A 24592-nucleotide genomic window follows, 5' to 3' on the forward strand; every position below is an offset into this window, starting at 1 on the left:
ATTCTGGAGACTGAAGAATTCCCTAGACAAGAGACTGGCAAGAACACGCCGCAGCCTTTTGGAAGGGTAAATCATGCACAGATTATACCGCTACACTACGAAATATTACTGAACAGTCCATCAAATGGCAGTCACTGCTCTACATAACATTTGTGGATTTTGAGAAGGCTTTTGACTCCGTAGACAGGAAAACCATCTGGAAGCTGATGCAGCACTACGGATTTCCACCAAAGTTCATTGCCATCATCCAGCAGCTGTATGAGGACTCAACATGCCAAGTGATCCACAACAGAAAGCTGACTGACTCCTTCGCAATGAGGACTGGAGTGAGACAAGGTTGTATGCTCTTGCCGACAATATTCCTGATTGTCATAGACTGGATCATGAGAAAAACATGTAACAGCAACACAGTTCAGTGGACCATCGCCATGCAACTTGAGGACCTCGACTTTGCGGATGACATCAGCCTGTTGTCTCACAAGCAACAACACGCACAGACAAAGCTCACTCGACTCTCAGAAGAAGCAGCGATGACTGGCCTGACCATCAACACCAAGAAGATGGAGGTAATGCAGGTCAACAACAAGCAAAAAAGCACCACTCCAACTACATGGAGAATGTATTACAGAGGCTGACCGTTTCACCTATCTTGGCAGCATAGTCAGCAAAGATAGAGGTGCAGATGAAGATGTAAGAAGCCAAATAAATAAAGCCAAGCTGGCATTCCACACCATGCGACCTATCTGGAACTCTAAGGCTTTATCTCTACACACCATGATCTGCAACTTCAACGCAAATGTAAAGTCAGTCCTTCTATATGGATCTGAGACGTGGCGTGTAACAAACACCACCACTAACAAGATTCAGACACTCGTCAACAGATGTCTGCGCCACATCTTGAACATCAGAGAGCCCGACAAGATCTCCATTGCAGACCTATGGGAAAGAACCAACCAAAAACCTGCCAGCCAAGACATCAAGAAGCGGAAGTGAGGCTGAATCGGTCACACCTTACGAAAGCCAGTCGACAATTTAACAAGACAAGCTCAGGCTGGACCCACAGAGGAGGCGCATGGTTGGGAGACCAAGAGAGACATGGAGGAGATCAGTCCACAGCGAGGCGGAGGCAGCTGGCATGACATGGTCCCTACTGGAAAGGAACGCCCAGAACCGGTTCCGATGGCGGGGTGTAGTTGCGGCCCTATGCTCCACTGTGGGCGATTAGGAATAAAAAGAAGAATAAAAGAATAAACAACAGTACTAATGAAGAATCAAATATAATACAGAAGACACAAAGAGGAAACAAATGTAACAAGGACTGAGGGTAACACGATACAGCAAAAGGAAAGGGTGTGAAAAAGGACTAGCATTGTGTGCAAGGGTGTTAGGAGTAATGTTTACGGAAGAGATGTGTTTTCAGCGCACGTTTACTCCAAAGCATAAAATTATAGTCTGATTTATTCTAATCAAGACAAAAACATTTGTTTGTTTGTTTGTTTATTGGTGTTTTATGCCATGCCAGCAACTAAGGCTATATCATGGCAATAAAAAAGTTTTTATGTTTAAAAGTTTCAGGGTAAATTTTCTCCAGTTATTTAACTTAAAATCAGACCACGGTAATAAGTTAACTAGATGTTAAAGAAACAAATATGGTGTAAAATGGGTGGTGGAGCCCAAAAAGGCCGCCAACAAAACAGAAATTACATAAGATATATTAGACTTAGATTTGGTGTAAAAGTCCTATTCTTTTTTAAAAAACCAAAAATAGCTGCCGATGGATGGACCTAAATAAAACATACAATGAATCCACTGTATAAAATTTTTGACGAATGGTCTGAAGCCCCGGACAGTTCATGAGAAAGTGTACTACGTCAAGATGTCCCCCACACCAGGGGCAACCTGGTGGTTGTTCCCTCGCAAGAGGTATCCTTGCGTGGCATATGTGTGTCCTGTCTTTAGTCTTGTTAGGACTACCTCCTCCCGCCTTGTGGTATGGCACAAAGGTGGGCGGTCAGAAAGACAGGGAAGAGTGGCGAATAATTTATTCTGACAGAGGGTGTTCCAGAGGTTTGCCATAAAGTCAGTATGTAGGTTGTAAGTACAGTTTTACAGTCAGATGAAATAAGGAACTGTATTTTACCAGGGGACTGACATGCAGCCTTAGCAGCCTGGTCTGCTCGGACATTGCCTGGAATGCCAGAATGGCCAGGGGCCCAGATAAAGACAATGTCCTTGTTTCGTTCGATAAGTGCTGCATGAATTTTATGAATCTTGACCACAAGGGGGTGATCAGATTCATTTGAAATAAGAGCTTGGAGAACAGAAAGAGAGTCTGAGATTATCAGAAAGTTGTGCTCCGAAGAGCGGTGAGCATGCTGCAAGGCAAGTATGATAGCATAAAGTTCTGCTGTAAAGATAGAACTTTCGTCTGCCAATCGGACTGAAGCAGCCCGTTGTGGTTGGCAGGATGGAACTGCAGCCGCAGCGACTGGGCCACCACTTGGGATTTTGGAGCCATCTGTATAGATTGAACAGAATTGAGGATAATCAGAAATAAGTTTACGAAAGTGTTGAAGATAGATGGGGTCACTAGTGTCCCCTTTTTTTGAAAGTTGTAAGATCAAAGCGAATCTCAGGAACAGGAGAATCCAAGGAGGAGTTGTTTGTAGAGGTAAAGGCTCTACTGCTTGATATCTACTCCGCAGCTTGGAGATGAGGTGCTACTCGGAGTGAAAGAGGCTTTTGCTCCTTGGTACGAATGGCATACAGGGCAGCACGCTGAGGTCTGAAGACAGCACGATACGCAGGATTCCCAGGATGGGATTTTAAGCGACAGGCATACGATAGCATGAGTTTCAAACGACGGAGAGAAAGTGGAGGCTCACCAGCTTCTGCGTACAAACTTTGTACAGGAGTGGTGCGAAAGGCACCCAGACAGATGCGGAGCCCTTGATGATGAATTGGATCAAGAGTTTTAAGGTAGGACTCTCGAGCAGAGCCATAGATAATGGATCCGTAGTCTAGCTTTGAGCGGATCAGGGCACGGTAGAGACGTAGCAGAACCGTGCGATCCGCTCCCCAGCTGACATGGCCAACTACTCTAAGAATGTCCAAGGCTTTCTGACAAGATAGGCGTAGAGATTTGATATGAGGTAGAAAAGACAGTTTACGGTCAAAGATGACCCCAAGAAATTTAACCTTTGACCACCTTGAGTATCGTGCCTTTGACAGTGATAGAAGGGTTTGGAAACATACCTCTCAGTTTGCAAAAGTGGATGCATACTGACTTCGTAGGAGAGAAATTGAAGCCGTTTTCTGTCACCCACTTTTGTACTGCATTTACGCACAGCTGAAGCCGGCGTTCGAGGCATGGAAGGGAGCGGCCTCGTATGCAGATAGCAAAGTCATCTACATACAAAGAGGCCTCTAAACCTGGACAGACTGATTTCAAGACAAAAACATATAGTTTGATTTCTTCCATTTGTTCAAAATATGATTTTCTTCACTCACAGTTACTTGATAAAGCCCAGTTGAGGATAAATGTCAACACTCTTAGCGTTGGATTTTCCCCAAGCACCCTAACAAAGGGAGGCCATTTGTCTATTACAGGAGGCCGGTGGAGTGTCCTGAGTAGTAAAACTGGTTGATGTTGACGTCCATATAGTCATCTAAGTAGACACCAAGGATTTGTACGGCATCAGAAAATGCAGTCAGGTTATTAAAAAATGGGAGCGAAGACAAGTTTATACCTGCTGTAGCCGGGACTTTGTATCCATCAGCATGACCTCATTTGTATCACCTTTCCTTTGCATCTTGCAGTCTCCTGCTACTTTGTTCAACACAGCATCAAGGCAGTCCTGACGGGTTGGAAAAGGGATCAATAAAGGGACTCCACAAAAGACACTATTTGTCAAAATGTATGTTTCCGAAATGTACATTTAGTTTTACAGAACATACGGCTGATTATAGACCTGTAAAATTAGTTAATACATTAAGACATAAGCTCTTGCGCGCTATGAACACTTGAGTAGTTTAACTGGTGTACAAATACAATAGAATCGCGATTATCTAGTCTTCAATTAACTGTGATTTCTGTTGCCTCTTCCTCCCCACACCGAACCCGTTCTATGGCAAGGGGGCCTTAAGCGTAAGAGAAAAAGAGTTACATGTAAGTGTACTACAATAATAATCGACAAAGCCGTCAAGAGTACAGAAGACATTAATGTGTGCCAAATCTTGGAATAGACGACTGGTTTTCAGGACGACGGGTGGTGGTTGTAAGCGTGGGTAATCGAGACTCACCGTGTTGTAGCTGTATAGCTCCTGGAGGAGAGTACAGAACAATCATCAAGTCGTTTGAAGATAAGCTGCTTTTTTTTTCTTTTTGAGGTCAGGCACAGATGCATACTCTTTTAATTGACCTCCTGATAAGCTGCTAAACCGTGTTAACACATCACTAACGCACAGCTCACACGCGGAGATGTAAGCACAAAATATATTTTTTGGTATTTAGACTGTAACAGCTAGTTGTTGTTCTGTTTGCATTAGTTCTGACTCTATCCTGATCTTAAACCAATTATTTGTCTCAATGAGAGAAAAAAAGTAACGGATCAATTACTGCTCGTCTAAACAAGACTGGAGCACCATAAAGTTTTGTTGAGCGGGAAAAGAGGAATATTATTGCTAGTTCCAAATAGGTGCAGAATATCTTTCGGCAAGCAATGGGAAAGAGATGACTTCGGCGAGGAAGGCATATGCTTAAAGTGTTGCCCACTATAGTGTGTCATCCCATTGCTTTGCTGACTTCGCTGGCTGCCTCTCAACACTTACAAGCTGGACTGTCTTTGCTATAAATGTCTTTATTCACGCCTCTTTCAAATGACTTTCAGACACTCCCCAGCGCCTTGAGCTGTTTTATGTAATTAGTGCGCTCAACGAGTTTCTTAAACTGAACTAACTCAGATACACACGATTTGTTAATCTAAAAAAATTTTAATCTCACTTTTTGTCCTAATCTAATAACAGATAAATGGTTTTCTTCATCACCGTCGTCAATCAATCCATCAATCGTCATCTGTCAATCATCCATCCAACCGTCCATCAATCATCCCGAGTGACATATAGGCCATAGGTCATAGGTCATAGGAATGGTCGCCAGATCTTGTCGACTTTCTCAGTTATCGCTCATTTCTGAGTCGCGCCGAATAAAAGATCAATCTCTGTTGTGTTAGCTTGCTGGTAACTTTCAGCTTAATTTCGTTGAAAACTCGGGCTAACTTTTAAAAGTGCAGTTTGATAATAAATGTACAACAAACTTATAAAGAAATGGTTTTTGAATTTGGGTATATTTACTCTGTATAGCATGTATTTATTTACATATATACTCCATAAAATATAAACTATCTTCAATCACAATAAACATACATACATGACCACACATATACGCATATATTAGCTATTAATGGCACTATAATATTAAGGATAATTATATAAGCTATGTATCATTTAAACCCATCTACATAATTTATTATTTACACCATGTATTCATGAAAGCTCAACACAGTATCATGTATCATGACGCACAATCATCGGTGGACTATAGCAGCGCACACAACCCATCTCCCTTCCCTTGTATCTTGTATCTAGCATAAATATTTGTCAAAACGTGTTCATCATTATTAACATGTTAAAAATTGCATACATTTAATATTTTAACATAATTATACCAATGAAATAAGCTGCATTGAGCTCACGTGTATCTTTCGCTAGTCTCTGAGCAAACGAACAGGTTCAGTACATTTTGAGTTCCTGTCCTCGAGGTGCAAGAATCCTTTATAGAAGGCGCTGAAAGTCTGGGTCTTGGGGGTCTTCACTAGAACCAAAGAAAAAAGGCTCTATGCTGAATGACTTGGAGGACTGAAAAGTCTAAATTCTGAACTTGTGAACTGTCGCCAGCTAGACAATGCATTGTATAGCTCACAAACAGTTCTTGTATAAGGAACAGCATATTTCAGAAAAGGTTTGAATGTGGAAATGTGCTACTGTTATTCTTTCACCAAGCTGGTGGTATTACTGGTTGTAAATTTTGCCAGACTTCTGAGAACAGTGCTCATGAGAAGTACAAAAGTCATTTAAAATAAAATTGTATGGGTGTGAATTCTCGAAAGTGGAAATACTATCACTATTAATTTTTGCTGAGGATACACTAGAAAAATACAACAATCACTAACCCTCCCCAACATTACGACAAGGATGCTACAATGTGATGATTAAATTAACTCAACAGTATCTGTAATGTTGGCCAACAAGCCAGTTAATTTAAAAGATAAAGATTTATACTTCGTCGTCATCTTTTTCTTTATTATCAAACTCTTTTGCATCAAAAATCTTTTCGTCCACGATGTCACTAATGGAAGACTGAAAATCCCTCTCCTCATAGTGGTCTGACTCTGAAAAGAAAGACTTCGAGTTGAAATCAGAAGAAGTGGTTAGGTTATGATCCGAAGGAGAAATTAACATTTCAGTCTTAGACAGCATTGTTTCCCGAATATTACATCTATTCGGCGGAAATGTTAGTGGTAGTAAATTTAAGCCACTATGTTTCTCAGTGGAATGACCAACTGCTAATTTTCTGGAAGCTGCTCCAGCAGATTGGTTGGTCTGAGACAGACTTGAGGGCTTCTCACCAGGCGTCGCAACATGTAATTTAGAAGCAATGGCAAGAGATTCTTTAGGCCAAAGATACTCATGTCCCATTAAATGTACACGTTGGTCTGTATGCATTGCCTGTACAAAGTATACACTTCCAGTTGAATCTAAGGGCTGGTTGTCTAGCGGCAGAGGAAGCTGGTAATTCTCGCTATCAATGACCCCTTCAAGCGGCGAGGAATTTTCGCTGGCCCCAGCAAAGTCTGGTTGGGCAGGCCGAGAAGTAGCAGAGGGATAGGAGTCAAGTGGCGGAGATAGCTGGTCATTACTGCTGTCTACGACCGCATCCAATGACACATTGTTTTCACTTGTCCCAAAAGGGTCTTGATGGGCGTTACTAGAAGAAGACGAATATTGGGTGTTAACAAGTAAAGAATGTGGTTCAGTGCTGCTGTCAGGGACCACATCAGAGGACAATTCGTCTTCACATTCCGATGCTGGGATTTTCAAATAAGAGTAATTTTTTGATGACGCTTTCTCTAAGGCCTCTCCAGTTTCTTGTGACTTTATTGCTGTCTTCGACTCGTTTTCAGTTTTCTTTTCATTGACTTTATTTGTCTTGAAATCAGCTTGATCTCTTTCAGTGACATAGTCGTCCTTTTGAGAGTGAGCCACCGAGATACACGAGGAAGAGTCACCGCTCTTTGGAAAATCTCTTTCACTTACACAAGGTAAGGAGGCAGTGGGTGCAGACTCTGAAGCAGAGCGGTTACTGTCAGCGGTCAGGAGCGCTGAGTTAGGCTCTTCTTCACAGTTCGGAGGGTTGTATTCATTCCCATTGCTGCCGAGTGACGTTTGAAAGGTAGTGTCTTTCTTTGCAGTAAGACTTCCAGGAGGCTGTCTGGGTAACTCTTTTGTTCCTTTCTGGGAAGCACGAGCGTTAGATTTTTTGCGATCTGTGCTACATCTTTGCTGCGAAATTCCAAAAATCCCTCGAATGGCTTGTTTGAAACATTCGCTATTTTCATACGCAATAAAATCAGGCAAGTTCTGCCAAATCTTTAAGCTCGGCTTGTCCTCTGCGCCATATCCACACTTAATACAAGTTAATTTTAAATCAAGATCTTTACAATTCATATAGAGATATTCAATGCCATTTACTGTCTTTGTATTTTGTTCAAACGATTTTGTCACAAAAAGTACAATCCGGCGGGATTTTGAACACAGATTTTCAAGATCACCACAGTAGGTCGAATTTGAAAAATTTCCCCATATATCGATACTCAGGAATTTCTTGTTCTTCTTCAGTATACTTTTGATCATTTTTAACATCTCCGAAGCTGTACCAAGATCTTCCTCTGCATGATATATAACTGCATCCAATTTTTGGTTATGCGATTTGAGGCTTTCAAATCCAGTAGATTGTGACCAAGAATCAGAAGCCTTAGACGAACAACTCGATGTGGAAAACCGATCTGCAAAGAAAGTGTGCAAGATACCTTTTAACCATAGAAACTAGAATTTACTGTGTTCTAGTTGATCTATATAAGAATGAGTATTAGAAAATTGCACATAAAAGGTCACACTAGAGGCACATCTGTTCAGTCCCCAGCATGAGCCAACGATTTCAAACTTAGATGAGAGTTATATTACTAGAAATAATGTTCTCTGAGAATTGTAAAATCACTTAAAATTTCAAAATCGGATCAGAATTGAAATCTGTGTTAATTTTTACAATTTCTTGAATATTTAATTTTTGTATATTTAAAAACCGAAATCGTCCAATTGCAATTAAGCACTGAATTAAACAACAAACAAAACATTCTAATTCATTTAAACACTGTCCCCCTACAGAAAAGAACAAGCAATTGCTTATAATTAAAAGTTACTTTTGTCATGATTGCAGTCTAGTTGCGCGTCTGTGAGTGTGTACCTCTGTGTACGAGTGAAGGACAATTTGAAGTGCATGCGTGAGTAGTTGTTACGGGAGTCAACTCCCCCCATTTTGAATGAGAGGACACGATTTGGCATCCCTACGGGGTACGTAGGACCAAGGACGTGTATAGGTGGATTGCTGTCTGTCTGCCAAGACCAACGCTTAGCCTCTTGCGAAGTGATCCGCTGTTGGTCTCGGCAAGCTTAAAAAGAATGTGAATAAACCGGAAGCTATGTCGTCTATTGCCTCGTTTTAGTAGTTAACTGGAAAAAAATCGTCCAGGGATATTAGTTCGTGGTAGGATGCAACAGGAAGCGAAAGACCAGGAATCGCTGTATAGAAAATAATTCCTTGCCCAGTCAAGGTTATCTTTTGTGTGCTTTGTGACAGTTGTCATTTAATAACTTGAATATTCGAAATTGTATGTTATGTAACTCTTACTTGAGCAAAAACTTATTGACGCGCATTAATCAATTTTGTAGCAAACTGAGAGAATGAATTATTCTGAATGAAGCGGCACACAACTCCATGCCCCACGCCAGACCTCCTCCTGAAAAATCGATCGTATACGAGCAGACCATCGCTCCTCTGTGTTCGTATGTCATAGTCCCTCGTGCCCCTATCTGTCAAGTGACGTTGTGGTAGAACTGATGTTGAAGATGCTTTTCTATAAGGATGAGACAGTTGAAGATCTGCTCAGTTGTGCTTCTACGTGGTCTGAAGCCAGAATGCTCTTCTGCTAGCAGTTCCCCTGCGGTGGTGCTGTTGCGGTTCTGTGACATTCAGCATGACTTCGCTTGGGTGGTTGATTGTGATTCTATAGTTCTGGCACAGTTTGCTGTTTTCTTTTTTTGGAGGAGTATGATTAGTGACTGTGTCCAATCTTGGGCCTTTCTTTGCGTTCCCAGACTCTTTGGAACAAAACATTGAGGGCCTTAATAGTTTCTTTCCCATCCTGCTTGAGCAGCTCAGCTGCAACATTATCAATGCCTGGTGACTTTCCTCTCTTCAGGCAGCTCTTTCGCCTTTTCCCGTCGGACTAGTAGGTCTGCAGGTTCACTGTTTCTAGTCTTTTTGATTACATGGACGATCCTTGTTCGCGTCAGTCTTCATCTGGAGACTGTACAGGTTTGTGCAGTACTTAGTCCATCGGTTGAATACAACATTGCTTTCTGAGAAAAGGTAGCCATTGCTGTCCTCGATGACTGAGGTCTTGTGCTGATCTGTCTTAGTGAGGGTCCTTAATAGTTGGTAGGACTTTTTGCTGTAACATGGTATCATTCCATCCTCTGTGTTCTGGCACTGTCTCTCGATCCAGTTCTCCCTAGCTGCCTTCATCCCTTTCTTGATGGCACAGTTCACTTCCTTGTATTAAGTAGATGATTCGATCTTGTTTTTCTTTCCTCTCTTCAAGGCCATCATCTGGTCATCTAGGATGTCATTCGTGAGCCATGGCTCTTTCTTATTCCTTAGTGCCCTAGAGCCTCCCAGATCTTTTTGATGTTTCCAGTGTGGATGTCTACATCACATTACACGGCAAATTTTACTCCAACTGTGGCCTTGAAGACTTCTACAGCACAGCACTGAAAAGAGCAAAGTGATCAACGACAACGGCAAAATAGAGATCTATATGAAAGGGGTACAGTTCGAAGAGGTGAGCAGCTTTAAGTACTTGGGAGCCACCCTCTCCAAGGATGGCAGCTCCACACCAAATATCCGCACCAGCGACAGCGGCAAGGGCTAGGCAAGAATGGATCTGGCATAGCCATAAGATAAGAGTTCACTACCAAGTACAAGCTGTACAAATCCCTGGTAGTGCCGATCCTGCTCTACGGATGTGACACGAGGACTGCCTGCTTAAAGGGATAGGAGAATCCAGGCATTCGAGAACAAGTTCTTAAGGAGACTGCTCCGAATCTCCTACAGAGACCACAGAACCAAAACTTTGTACAAAACAAGTTTGCCACACTTGTAGGACACCAGGAACCTCTACTTTCAACAGTCAAGCGAATTTAGCTGGTCTTTGGTCATATGACCCGGCATGACACCCTGACCACAAACACAATAACATGTAACTTACCGAGTTCTTAACCTACCGATCTTGACTAAACATTGACGTGGTGCGAAAATCAAGAAAAAGATGGTTAAAGAAATATTCCTTAGATTAAGCAAAACCTAGAGATCACATCCTCTTTTATCATCTCTATAATTATTTTTCAGTGATGAGTACATGATAAGTGCCGGGGAGATTTGCGAGAGTTTGCATGCCCTAATTTCTGATTGGTCAGAGACTACAGAATTCTCTCTGGATTTGACAATCACTAACGTCCTCAAGAATTACCTTTTCCATAAACATCTTTAGAAGATGGTGGCCCATTCATTTGCTATCTTCAATTCCCATATTATAATAGTTATTTAACCCTGTATACATATAAAATACTTCTTTCTCACTGAGACAAAGCTCAACCACAAGAAAGATAGCTAGGAAAAGGTTTTCAAAGCCAAGGAGTTCCAGGGCTAGTGTAATAATTCACAATAATCGATGCCATAAACCTATTATTATATGCTAAAAAATAGTACACTTACCAGATTCACTATCGAATTCTGATGGCTGTGCATCTATTTGAAGATCTCTGTTTTCTAGGCTATTACTACTGATGTTGCTGTTGCTGTCGCTGGAACTGCTGGGATTAGCAGCATCCACCCACGACAAAACATGTGGGGGTGTGTTAATGGGCTTTTTCTCATGTGGTAAACCGACAACTTTTTCAGGATTTCCATCATCAGGTGAAGACATTTCAGTTTTCTTTACTGTTTCCTTTCGGTGAGGGCACAATCTGTGTAAACGGTCTGAAGGGATATCTGCATAATAAATAAATGTGCCTCATTAGTTTGTCTTATTTTAAATAACACAAAACAGTTTCACTAATTTCACCAGTAGCTCTTTGAAAAACAAAACTGCGTTTGGGGAGGGTGGGGAGAGAAAGGGAGGGAAGTGTCGATGTTACGTACGGAATTAGTGGTAACGATATCTTTATGCTTGCTGGTCTAGGCGATGGCAATGATGCTTCGTGAGCTTTAGGTGCTTTGCTTCATGCTGCTTTCTGATTCTGCCCTGCTTAAAGAGACTACTGATATTTCTATTTTAAAAAAACCCTGCTCCAGTTCTTTCATATTTTAAGTTTTCTCTATTTTTTTCCTGGCGCTAAGCTGAACACTTTCAGTAAACTCAGTGATACAACAGTCCCCTTCCCCTCTATAAGTACAACGACATTCAATGCGACCTCATGATCCACCAGGGATCCGGCGTTTGTAAGGTCTTCCCCTTTTGGAAGCGTTTCAAAATTTCATCCAGGGATTGTATATATAAATGTCAACAGTAAAATCGATAGTATAAACTGATTTATATTATGAGACTTCATACAGCACGTGGGATGGATAGGATTCAATTACAGACAGAAGCCTAAATTTAGCACTCTTATGTACATGCTTATAAGGATTATAGAAACTATGTTTAATATTGGTGTTAGTTCAATCAAGTAACTTAAGATAACAAAAGACACAGCCAAACAATGAACAGTGGGAGAAATAAGCTTTTTAACTGATTTAACTAAGCTAAGTTTTGCAAGGCAATGGTCTAATTTCAGTTTAAAATAGTTTTGATTTACTTTCATGGATTACTGTCTATTTTATAATTTAGGGGTTTGTTATTCTACACTTATACTATAGGGTTTTCTTAAAGGGTGTATGAGTTACACCTGGTTTAAAGTATTGCTTTCAAAGTTGGCAAGTTCATTCAAAAATGCTAGATAAGAATCAATGAAAAATTCATGACGGCCCCAAAAGCAATATATACCAATATTTTATGCATCAAAAGTTTTAAAAATGATGCGGATGATGTGGATTTAAAAGTTATAATTTGATTCCAAAATGTTTTTTAAAATGTTATTTTTCAAGGGGAATACAAAATAGTTGACCATTTTCCTCATCCAGTCAGTAACATCAAGACGTGTACTTTTTATCACAGCTGTCGAACTAATAAAATAAAACAATTTTAGTGGTGTTATTGAGTAAAGGGTAAGCGAAAATCAAACATGAGTTTTTCTGGTGTGAATGGAATGCCTGACACTGTTATGATTGCATATGTCTGGGCATTCCTGACTGACTGGGAATAGTCTGTTCATACATGCGGTTTAAGCCTGAACGAGTGTCTCATCGTGTAATGGTGAATAGCCAAACGTCCGATGTGACACTTTGTCTAAAAGTACAGCACGAATGAGTATCTGGCCATTCATTGAAGATAGAAAACCATTACCAAGCTATCATCTGATCATCAACACAAAAATAGTATAGCATTATTTATAGTTCATCACAGTTTAGGTTGTTATATAAATTAAGTATGTAGATACAGTCACTAAAATTGAATCCTGACTTGACCTACTGTAATTAAAACTGACCCATGGATTTCAGAAGTTTTAAGTCATGTTGGTGGATGAACATTAATTTAGAATATTCTAATCTAAAAACCAGCACCTAAGTAAATTAATGCATATAACTGTATTAAAAAATTTAAAGAATGTTAGAAATGTGTAAATAAAAAAATGAATATCTTGATGAATATCTGTGTGCTTCTATGTGCGTGCAAGTGAGAGTCAAACAGCATAAAAATGCTAAATAAAAAAGAAGCTATAACATAGCAGAAGTAACCATACAATTAAATTTAACTGGATAGTTTGCAGATAAGTAATAAAACAGTGCACTGCAAACTGTCAAAATTAATGAACTTCTTAGACTTCCAAAACTTTCCTTAAACCCAGTGTTACCTACACTGCATCTCTTAGCAGTTCATTATTATCAAAGGTCACAACAGTTATTTTTTTTTTCTTTTAGCAACTGCGATTTAAATTCTTAAAATAATTGAACTTCACACATTTTGTTCCCAAACATACAAAACGAAATGAGGCTTATGACTTTAAGAAAAGGTGGAGTTTTTGTAACTAGGGAGAAGTAATGGAAATGAAAGGTGCATCTTTCAAAATAAGATAAACTAATGGGTAAGCCTGTTATATTAACATTTTCATCGCAGACTTTGGAGTTAGTAACTGCTAATGAAAACTTTCCTATCACCACTACTTTTTATAAATGACTATAGATTTGGGGTACTGCATGATATGCTCTCTGTAATTAGTTCTTTTCCTGTTTATGTTCCTATGAAATATTTATGCTTGTTTTCAATGAACTAGACAAGATTAACGTCCTTTCAATTAAGTAAAATGTTTATGGAGTGAGCAATGTCTTTGATTGTTGTTGCTGTTATATAATAGCCACAGATAGCTGATGTATGTGACCACTATATTTCGACCAGCCTACATTTAAAGAGAAAGTCTTGAAGGAATTGAGACTGTATTGAATAATCACCACTGCTATCAATAACTATGCAAGTGGATTATAAATGTGAGAGTTTAGTCCCTTTCGTAGCTTTTAGTAAGCTGTGCCGATTTATTAGCCAGCCAAAATTTATCTCGTCAATTTACGTAGATCGTTCCATAGAATACAAACCATGTATTTTTCACAGAAAAAGTCTTAGGAAAACAATCTTAAATGCTCAAAATTACTACGCCGTTACATTAAACATTTCGAGCCTAGCTCGTACCACGATGCATGGGAAGACTATATCTATATGCCACATCATCACACTACCAACTCTTTTTCAAATTTCTACCTTCAAGCTATATGAGCAACTACGTAGCAAAATGCATATAAATGGTGGGGCCTCTATTGTACTAGTGCCTTTTATCATTTCTTTCTTCCGTTAAAGACCTTTAATTTTGAATTGTTTAAATATAAACTCGTTTGATCAGCTATCGAAAATCCGCCATATCCAGCTCATGATAAAACTTACTTTCTAGATGATCGTCAAACTGGAGAGGGAAAGCTACTGTACATTCTTTCCATTCCTTTATACGCCGAGTACGGGCTTTCGTGATCTGTCTAAGCGAACGAGCTTTCACAAATAAGGCTCAAAATGCTGATAACTCCTGTCTTGACTACGATCTAAGCGTTCGGGAAAACACGATGACTAGATTACTTAGTTGTGCAATCTGTTCATATACTGTATATTTCTCCATAAAGCCTTTATTAAAGTTTTGGTGGCGATGGCCAGGTAATAGCTTCGGAAAAGTGACAGGGATTAGGTGGAAGCTAGATTATCTTAATTTTCGTGTTGGTCTGCCAGCCAGAATAAAAGCAGAAACAAGCTGCATAAAAGGTTGACAATCAAAACTCGACTTCTGGATAAACACATTCAGCATAGTATGAATCATTTTGAGTCCTTACTATCTATACATTCGGGAAGATCATAATTACTAGACTAGAAAAAAACGATTATTAGACTACTGAGCCGCGAAAACGTGTTCCTTAAGGTAGATTTTTTTTTTGTCCGCAAAGATTTTAGATTTTAGTGGAGGTAGAAAAGTGACAAGAACTTCAATCCCCGGTGGACAATTAAACTTACATTTGCTAATATTAGCCAGTTGCTAAAGTTGGTATAACCAAAGATACTAAATACTACAAGATGGCACATGAAGCTAGCCTCAGTGTGGGGAAATGCGCTATATAAATCATAATAACAATAACAACAATAGCGTTGTGTCTCCCTCTCTCTGACGAAAACTGCAACATGTAAATAGTACACATTACGTTTTTTCCATACTTTTAACTGACGTTCTCATTACAAAACAAACCTGTTGGCAGCACACGTATGGCTGAATGTTGTGAAACTACTATTCTTCAACAGTTTATGGATATGTAAAATCTGCATATATCGTGATAATACAATGAGTTTAAGCTTGCTTTATTTTACACAGAGAATTTTACATTCAGTACTATATATCCTATATGTACAGCGTTGTTACCTCAAATGATTAAAATTATCAGGTTTGGTCTTTCGTATTCATTTTCTTAACGTTATGAACACAATTCAGTTCTACGTATTATTTTATTTGTTCTATGTATACTTATACACTTTCGTTACCTTTGTATCATTTGTATACCTGTGGCTCTGCTGTAGCTGAATGTTTTGTATCATACTATATAGTTAGCCAATGTTTTTAATGTCTTTTCTTTATTACAGTTGGTCAGCGCAGGGACAGCAGCCTGCTTTGGTTGTGATGTAAGATAAAAATGTACTACTACTACTACTTTGTGTTCTTATTTTACTTTCCGGATATGAAACTTTTGTCGAGACTGAATCTACCGCAAAACAATGCTAGAAGTCTCAAGAGACAGTGTTGAAGAAAATCAACTCCAATGTATATGCTTTTAAAATTGTTTTGAGGTCTACAAAGCAAAGTTCTGTTTAGGTACAGTTTCACAATTAGTTCTTTGTCAAGCAAAGATGTGAGACTGCTTAGAGTACGTACCACTGTAGGATGAAAGAAACGAATGCATCTAAATTCTCCTGTTATCCTGTTTATCTTTGTAAGCTTTCTGCTTGATTTTCTGCAAACGTTTGTATTTTGCTCCACTCATGTGATTCGTGATGTCCTTTTCTGTTTCTGTAAGTGTTGGATCACTTCCTATGTTTCGGATTCTTGCCTTTTATTTGTCAAAATGTAAGTGCTTATCATAACATAGACAAGGAAACATAATTATGGTGATTATCTCATCAGCCTGCCTAATATTGTCTGTTATTGCCACTGGAATTTTGCCCACGCTTTTCCTTGATGATGCTCTTGAAGCAAGACCTAGGCAGTTGAGCCATCTTGTTCTAAGAAAATATACAGAGGAAAATTTCTTAAACGTAATCGCAGTGGTATGTCACATTGAAAGATAATTTACAACACAAGCCAACTTTCAGAGAAAGGACAAAATTGCAATTGAAATGGCAACATTATTCACCCCATATAGCATGCTGGTAGCAGCAGCATACAAAAAAGAAAAATTTGTGGGGTTTATTCTTTACCAGTTATGAAGAACTGTAATTTTTTTAATTCCATTATCAGACGGTTGTTTCGTGGAAAACTTCAACATACACACTGATTTTGTGCTTTTGCTTACTAACTGAATCAGCGTTGTATTACAAAATTATCATCAGCTATTTTCTTTTATGAACAGTTAATTCGATCTATAGTCTTAACGGTTCCCTAAACTCTCTCACTGTATTCATTTATAAATTACCTCGAGTCTGCCTGAAACAGTCAATGGGGCTCCGCAACACGCGCACTGTTGGCGCTCTGCAAGATACTAATCCTTCTCTCTACAGACCTCTAATAACGGGAGTCCAGCGTCATTGCAAAAAGAATGGCTGTATTCTCAAACAAGCTGTGTCTAATAGCAGAATACGTGCATGTATATAGCCATATACGTTTATTTAGTCTTTCGTCATAACAAAGTGCGTGTATAACTGCATATGCATACCTTCAGGTTTTCGGCAAGCGTCTTCCTGGCAACAATCATTTTTGGATGGAAGGTCATCTGGTTGATGAACGACTTCCCAGTCAATTTGGAATGGTTCTGTAACGTGTCCTTCGATGCTTAACACACCTTTACTCTGCTGAAGATTAAACTTTACAGTCCGACTGCAGGCGCAAGCTGTTGACGCGGCATTACTGTCATTACTGGTGTGGGGTGTTTTGAAAGAACAATTCACAATAAAATTGTGGCAGGTTTTCAGGTCAAGCAGCAAGAGCGACATTTATTCTGGCGTTTTCTGACGATGGAGGCCAACGAGGTAATGAACCAGAACAGCTTGCCTGAAACAATGGGAAGCAATTCTTTTTTGGTGGGAAATCATGGGTTTAAAATAAATTTCAGAATATGCAGTAAATCAAAAGAAAACACTTTAATGAAAAGAGTAATGATGAAAGAAAGAGAATGAATAGACCAGAGAGTTATAAGATGACATTTTTGTTGCAAGATATTACCATCAGGCTCAGAACTTTGTTTAATTTATTTGTGAACTAGTGAGAAGTGCATACATGCCTTGGTCCTCGATTCAAAGCTGTCAATATAGATCGAGGTGGCTGCTGGCATAATAAGCTTATTTATATCCACTTGAGAAAGTCATAAAAAAAATTTTTAAATCAAACAAACGAAAAATTTCTGAACTCCTGAAATGTCCATGTTAAAAAAAGCTATTATAGCTCCAACACCATTCAAATAACACATAACAGGTTAATGCGAATTATCGAACTTATATGACAGATAGGGACGTTTCAAATCATTTTCGCCATAATTTCGGGCTTCAAAAGATTCGTTGACTTACAGTCGCTCTGGGACGGTTAACAAAGGTTGTGATCATATATTTCCTTACTTCCATGAGGACGAGAACCACTGACTCTGTGATGTCTTGTTTCTTGCATAGAGCAGTGCTACGGGGACTACTATCACAGATTTCCTGGCTAGTGGTACCTGATGGCAATTTATGGGAAGGAATATGCAACAGTGCGTCAGGTTTGGAAGGTGTTAACAGTTAGATGTATTGATTGTATTCTACCACTGAGAAAGCAGATTGGTATTCAGGTATTGGGTTTCCAGATTAAGAGACATAAGGGATACATAGTTTTTAAATACAGGGTCAAGGTGAACAAATCCTGAATGTTTAATAATGTTAATAGGAGAAGCATGTAGTTAGCCCACTGATTGTAAAAGAGTACAATTTTTTTACTGATAGCTGCATTAAATCTATCTTAAATCTTGCATTTAAGTAGAGTTGGTAATATTTTCACTCCTTTACACTTGTATATGAAAAATTTAGCCTGATCGAGTATAATATTTTCAAACAAAATGCTTATCAAGCCTCAAGAACACAATACATTCATTTTAAAATTGCATCCATTCTGACATCTCTCTGGAAACATCTTTTCCAAATTGTTCCAAAAGGACTTCTTATTTTGCAATATCAGAATAAATGCTCAATTTTTTTCTTCTTCTTTACAAAAAGTATGTAATTTATCCATGTCTCCATCCTAATGTAGTTAGTTTAAGAATTTGTGCCCAAGATTATATAATTCTGCTCTCAAACATTTGAACTTCACATCTGTTATATTGTGCACTGTTTAAAAATGTTTTCCCATGACAGTTGTATCTCCAGTTTATTTTGCCATTTGCTATAGCATTTAGGCCTTTCCCTATTCCAAGTCAGAATACAGTGGAACCTCGGTTAGCGAACGCCTCGGATAGCGAATATTTCGGATAACGAACAAAAATTTCGTGAAAAGTTTGTCTCGGATAGCGAACAAAATTTCGGATAACGAACAGCCACGTGAACCACACGTGACCGACCAGCATGTCATCATTAGCGCTCGAGAAACAGTTACGATCAGTCGTTCCGTATCTATGCGCATCCTTCTTATTTAGTGATTTTGTGCTTTATTTTAATAAGACAATCCTCAATCATGGCTCCAAAGAAGATTAAGAGCAATTAATAGTACAGCAGTGAGGTAATGACAAGGAAGCTGCCCACAAATGAATTGAAAAAGGAAATGAGTTCAAAGTATGAAGGTGGCATATGCGTCTGTCGAATGTGTGATGTCGTATTACTAAAGAGTTTTACGAAAAAGGCAGAAGGAACAGACACTGGACAAGTTTTTTCCGTTAACCTCAAAGCTACAGAAAAGGGAAGTCACCTCTCCCCCCGATTTTATAATGTCACGTGTGCTCATGGAGGGGGAATCCAAGCAGTAATTCCACCCCTTCTTCCCCACACCTGCTTCCAACCACGCCGTCAAAACGGCAAGTTTTGTGATGTTTAAATGCTTTCGTTAATGTTTTTGTGTTTATTTAACTCCATTTATATTGCATTATAACTGTTCTCATTAAAACAAATACCTATATAGCCTGTAACTTTCAAATATTAGCGAGTCAACAGGGCTGGGAACCAATTAAATCTATTTCCTTTATTTCTTATGGAAAAAATTGTTTCGGATAACGAACATTTCGGATAACGAACAGCTTTCCAGAACGGATTAAGTTCGTTAACCGAGGTTCCACTGTATCATAAAAGCAGAATACCTTAAGCGGCTTTGATTGGGTATATTTTTTAATTGTTCTAACTAAAACAATCTATATAATTTTGTCTATTCTAACATCACATTTTCTTATTAGTTCTCCATGAGACATAGGACACCCAGCTTCACTATAAAAATGTGATATACAGTATAAGCCATTTTGAAGCCAGATTTTTACACTGATAACTTTGTTGCCAAGTTTAATTCTGTAATTAAATTGTATTGGTTCCCCTGGCAATTCTTTTGAAGTATCAGGTTTAACACAGCAGAAACAGTTTTTATAAGCTATATACACATCTTTCCATAATTTATTTTTATGTATAGTATCACTATACAGTTTTTGGCTGTTTTAATTAATATCAGTAACTTTAGGGTAACTCTCTAAAACAATGTCTTTCCATTGTGTTGGGAGGTATTTAATCTTCTGACCCAGGAGATTTTAAATATTATTCTATATTAGGTATACCTAGGCCTCCTTTGTGCACAGTTTTCACTGCTGTTTTCCAATTTATTCAGTCAAGGTTTTTATCCCAAACAAATTTATCACATAATTACTGCAGATCTTTAACAGCCTAGGCTCTGGGATTTGAAAGCAATATTCACAAAAAATTAGCTTGGTTATTTTATTAAGTGATTTTAGAATAGTCTCCAGTTTTTTTTTATGACTTCCCTTGTTTTGTCTCCTTTTGGAGAACAAATAATGAGACCTTTCTTCTGTGGCTGTGACAGTTTTCCTTTTATAAAAGCATCATTTAAGGACCAGGTGACGAAAGTCCCTGTATTCTTCCAAAAGAATATTAAAACTGTACATTGAAGCAGTCTGTCCCAGGCCTTTTAGTATTGTTCATACTCCTTAGGTCATCTCATTCTTTTTCTCCTTCCAAATTTTCAGCAACTTCTGGTGGTAATTAAGAAAACTATATTAATTTATCCATTTCATATAGTTTAACATCTCTTTTTTTTATGTAATCTTTCAAATTTGTCCATTTTACGTGGTTTACTATCTTTATTTCGATGTAACTTTTCAAAGAAACCCTTTACTTGCTTTCTTACTTTATTGGAGTGATAGATACTGATTCCATCTCCTTTTATAAGTTTCATAATCTATATGCCCGCACGACTTCTTTGCGCATCTTCTAACACCAAGCTTCTGTGAATTCCACTAAGACAAAGACATATGGAAAAAGGTCTTTCTCATACCAAGCCCCATCAACTTGAAACAGATTATACCCATCAGCCTTCGATATTGATTCTTTTAGAACCTTGAAGTCCAAACAACATGAATCTTTTCAGAATGATGACTTCACTGTGACCCTGTTCTGACCATGAGCTTGCATAATGTGTGTCTGTAAATTACTTGTATGTGAGTGAGTATGTGTTGTAAAAGTGCACAAATCTGTTATATGTGTGCAAGGGTTGGTGCATGGGTGCATGGTTGTTGACAATTTAGTCTATGTATGATTTACGTAAAGTGCTCTGAGAAAATGTTTGGAAAGGCACTGTACAAATCCTCATTATTATTATTTTTTAATACAATTTCTTTTCTCGACATCAGAAAAATACTTGCTAACTTTCTCTGATAACCATAGCTCTAGATCACTGGAATGTTCCTTCCATTTTCTCATTTCTAATGGCCTTTAGGTCTGATGTCATCTGACCTATCTTTTTCAGTCCTCATGATCTTTATTTTTTTGTTTAATTTGTCAATGTCTCTTTCCAGATTGTTTTCTAGTTCTCCCCTCATTCTTTTCTTCATTGATGCATAAGCTATATTTTTACCCCTTATAAGTAGAACATCTACGAAAAGACTGTCAGGAACAGTTAGTTGTAATTCTTTGTTGCTTTAACAGCCTATGCTATGAAAGTACAGCATATTACTCTAGAACTCTGTCAATAACATTTACTGTATCTACATCATTGGTATTTTTTAAGGACATAGCAATTAAATTTCCTAAAGTTTCTATGAATTGCCTCCTCACTAAGTTGCAGAGTAAGTGTAGTCATTGAGATGTCTGTTCTGCAGCTGATGTATAAGCATAAGACCGCAAATAAAGAAAAAACAGCAAAGGGCATAAATGGACAAACAAAACAACAGATAAACAAAGCGGTGATCGAGTGTTTTAGTCCTGCTAGTGAAAATGTCTGGGTAGTGATTGTAACTTATATATATATAGGTCTTTACTTCACACACATCTGTCTACAAATAGTAACCTTGTCAAAAAAGGCTGGATATATAGATACACATTTGCATGTGTGTGTTTTGAATGTGGTACCAAAAAAATCATCCTTTACCCCTGATCCTTTATTTTATTGTCTTAAGTGCTTGCAGCTTGTGATAGAATTGTAGTATAGACAACAACTATGTGGACCTTTCATTGTGATAATGCCTCATCTTGAAGGTTACTAAGAGAAACATGCCCCACAGGATTTTGTATCCTTAATAAAATAAACTCCTTCTTTCTTCTTCTTCTGTTCCTATTCACCCCCAGTGGAGCATAGGGCCGCAACCACACCCCGCAATAAAAATAAACTGCTAGACTGTTATTCTGTTTCACATTGTGTGTGTGTGTTGAGGGGGGAGGTGTGGTGGTGGTGGCTTTCCATATTAACAAATACAGTTCAAACATGCAATCTCCACAAATAAATATTTCCATCTCCCTTTCACATAAGGTCTGCTGGCGAGGTGTTGTTCAGGCTCTATATAATCTCCTTAAGGAGTAACAAGGAATAAACTATCTCCCCTTCTACCATGCCACATTTGAAGTGCCAGAACTCACTATTCCCACCACCTGAGCAATCATTTTTCTATGCATTTATTCCCTCCCTATTTCCCACCAAGACTAACATGAAAGACTATTCAACATCATGATGTGTTTAATTGGATTACTGTGCTATATAAATCTCCTCAACTTAACAAATACAAACACTATATGCACACACAGTTTTTATATGATAGTTTCACCCCACCCCACGCCCCTCCCGTCTTTCAATGGATCCAGACTATTCTCTGAGCTAGCATCCTTAACAAGCAGTGAATAGGTGCTGCACAAAATGACATCTGCCCCCCCAACTTGAATCTACTTATGTCAATATCCATCATGTAAGTTCCTTAGGTTTTGGGTGGGCTGATGCGCACATGGACTGTAAGGTATACATGAGAGTGGAAATGAAATGAGAAAATGCTGTCACCTTTGCAAGGAAATGCATGGCATTACTTTAGAAACTGATGTAATATTGCTATATTGTACATGTATATACTATTGCTAGCATGTGCACTTTTTTGAATTGCCCCTGAGGATCAATAAAGTTATATCGTATTGTATATTATCACCATACAACTTCTTTTAATTTTATAACAATTTTATAATTATTTGCTGCTTCTACCAATCTATTACTAAAAATAACAATAAGAACAAAAAAGAAAAGTCTTACAAATGTGCTCTCAATGTTCTTACCAACTCTCAACTATTCCTCAAGCAAATTGTAGACTTTCCTGACTGGACTGATTAACAACAGAGGCCAGATATATAGATATAACAATGAATAACCAAACTCACCAGAATATGAAGAAACAGACTTAAAAAGGCTGAATCCGTACAAGTGCTTTTGGAAACTCGTGAACATTTTATTAACTGAAAACACGAATAAGTGGACCTCAGTCCTGCTGCATCTATATGGGGCGTGTCTTGTCAGCGGCTTTTTCGAAAATGTTCTTTAAAGTAAAGTCGTGTGATCACGAACTAATACGTCAATAGCGTGATACACATGTTATCAAAGAGGCACTGTCTGCCATTTTACTACCGTAGCAGTGAGGGCATGGACAGCAGGCAGACGATTTTTTTTTTTTTTCCTTTTCACTTAACTGCTAGAACGAGGCTAGGGACCACAAAACTTCCGGTTTTTTCACATTTCAGATTAACTACTAAAAAGAGGCAGGAAACGACATAGCTTCGGGTTTATTCACATTCTTTGTTACGGCTCGCCGAGACTAACAGCGGATCACTTCGCAAAAGGCCAAGAGTGAGTCTCGGCGTACAGACATCAGTCCATAAATATCATAAACGTGTATTTATATTTATGGACTGATGTCTGTACACCGAGACTCACTCTTGGCCTTTTGCGAAGTGATCCGCTGTTGGTCTCGGCGAGCCTAAACAATATATGTGACTAAACCGGAAGCTTTGCAGTCTCATGCCTCGTTTCAGTAGTTAACTGGCAAAAAAAAAATAAAAATCATCTGCCTGCCCTGCGTACCGCAACGCGGGCGCCTATGACGGGCGGGCCGTACCGCAGCGAAATTTGAGTGAGCGCCCGCGGGCGCACGCATACTTGCTTTAGAGGTAGTACGCCACGGGCGCAAAAATGGCCGCCATGGTTGTCGAGTTTAGGCGTGTCGATGATATTTCACGGTGGATCTTCTAATAAATAAGTATTTTGCAACAGATAGATATATACGACGACAAAGCAGTGTATTAAAAGTTCAGATTTCATCGTCATGTCTTTCTAGAGATGGTAGATGAATTTGCCTTCGATCTTGAAACTTCGAATCGGGACCACAACAACAGAAAGTCTACTCGTCGCTTGTTTTTACGTGATATGCTTGACTATCGCATTGTTCTTTCTTTTTAATTCTCATGGACTTTTTCCTCTTTAGTTCCCAAATGAATGCCACTAGAAGTATATTGTTTGGCGCTGCAATAGATTGCTTCTATTAATTCGTCGTCGTTGTCAAATATGTCCATCAACAAAATTACATTCTCTACTTCGCTGTCAGCCGCCATTTTAACAGGCCTCTACGGTGGGCGAAGGGTATCACAGGCTCTCACAGGCGTGAGTGAGCGCCCGCGGGCATCCGCGGTGAGCGCCCGTGTTACGGTACTACAGTACAAGTTCGTGGTGAGGCTGTGAAACCTTTCGCACACCGTTGGCGCCTTTTAAAAAGGCGGATACTATAGCGAGGTAGAGAATTTCGTTATGTTGATGGACATATTTGACAATG

The 24592-nt window shown here is 38.8% G+C and overlaps 1 protein-coding gene across 4 annotated transcripts; it reads right to left on the reverse strand.

Moving 5' to 3' along the window:
- Positions 1–3790: 3790 nt before the first annotated feature.
- Positions 3791–23641, reverse strand: LOC112559127. Of its 4 annotated transcripts, XR_003098284.1 has the most exons (5): positions 23151–23641; positions 17003–17337; positions 11171–11446; positions 5754–8123; positions 3791–3857 (listed from the first exon to the last, which is right to left on the reverse strand). XR_003098284.1 is itself a non-coding variant. In XM_025230105.1 (4 exons), exons 2-4 carry the CDS (start codon positions 17277–17279, stop codon positions 6334–6336), a joined length of 2343 nt encoding a protein of 780 aa, XP_025085890.1. In that variant the 5' UTR covers positions 17280–17337; positions 23151–23641; the 3' UTR covers positions 4844–6333. The 4 variants fall into 4 exon arrangements, 3 of the variants coding, with proteins under 3 accessions (XP_025085890.1, XP_025085892.1, XP_025085891.1); XM_025230105.1 differs by lacking the exon at positions 3791–3857 and having other exon boundaries at positions 4844–8123; XM_025230107.1 differs by lacking the exons at positions 3791–3857; positions 23151–23641 and adding an exon at positions 15328–16352 and having other exon boundaries at positions 4844–8123; positions 17003–17133.
- Between the last annotated feature and the right edge of the window lie 951 nt (positions 23642–24592).

This window comes from Pomacea canaliculata, linkage group LG3 (assembly GCF_003073045.1).
Source record: "Pomacea canaliculata isolate SZHN2017 linkage group LG3, ASM307304v1, whole genome shotgun sequence".
Lineage (NCBI taxonomy): Eukaryota > Metazoa > Mollusca > Gastropoda > Architaenioglossa > Ampullariidae > Pomacea > Pomacea canaliculata.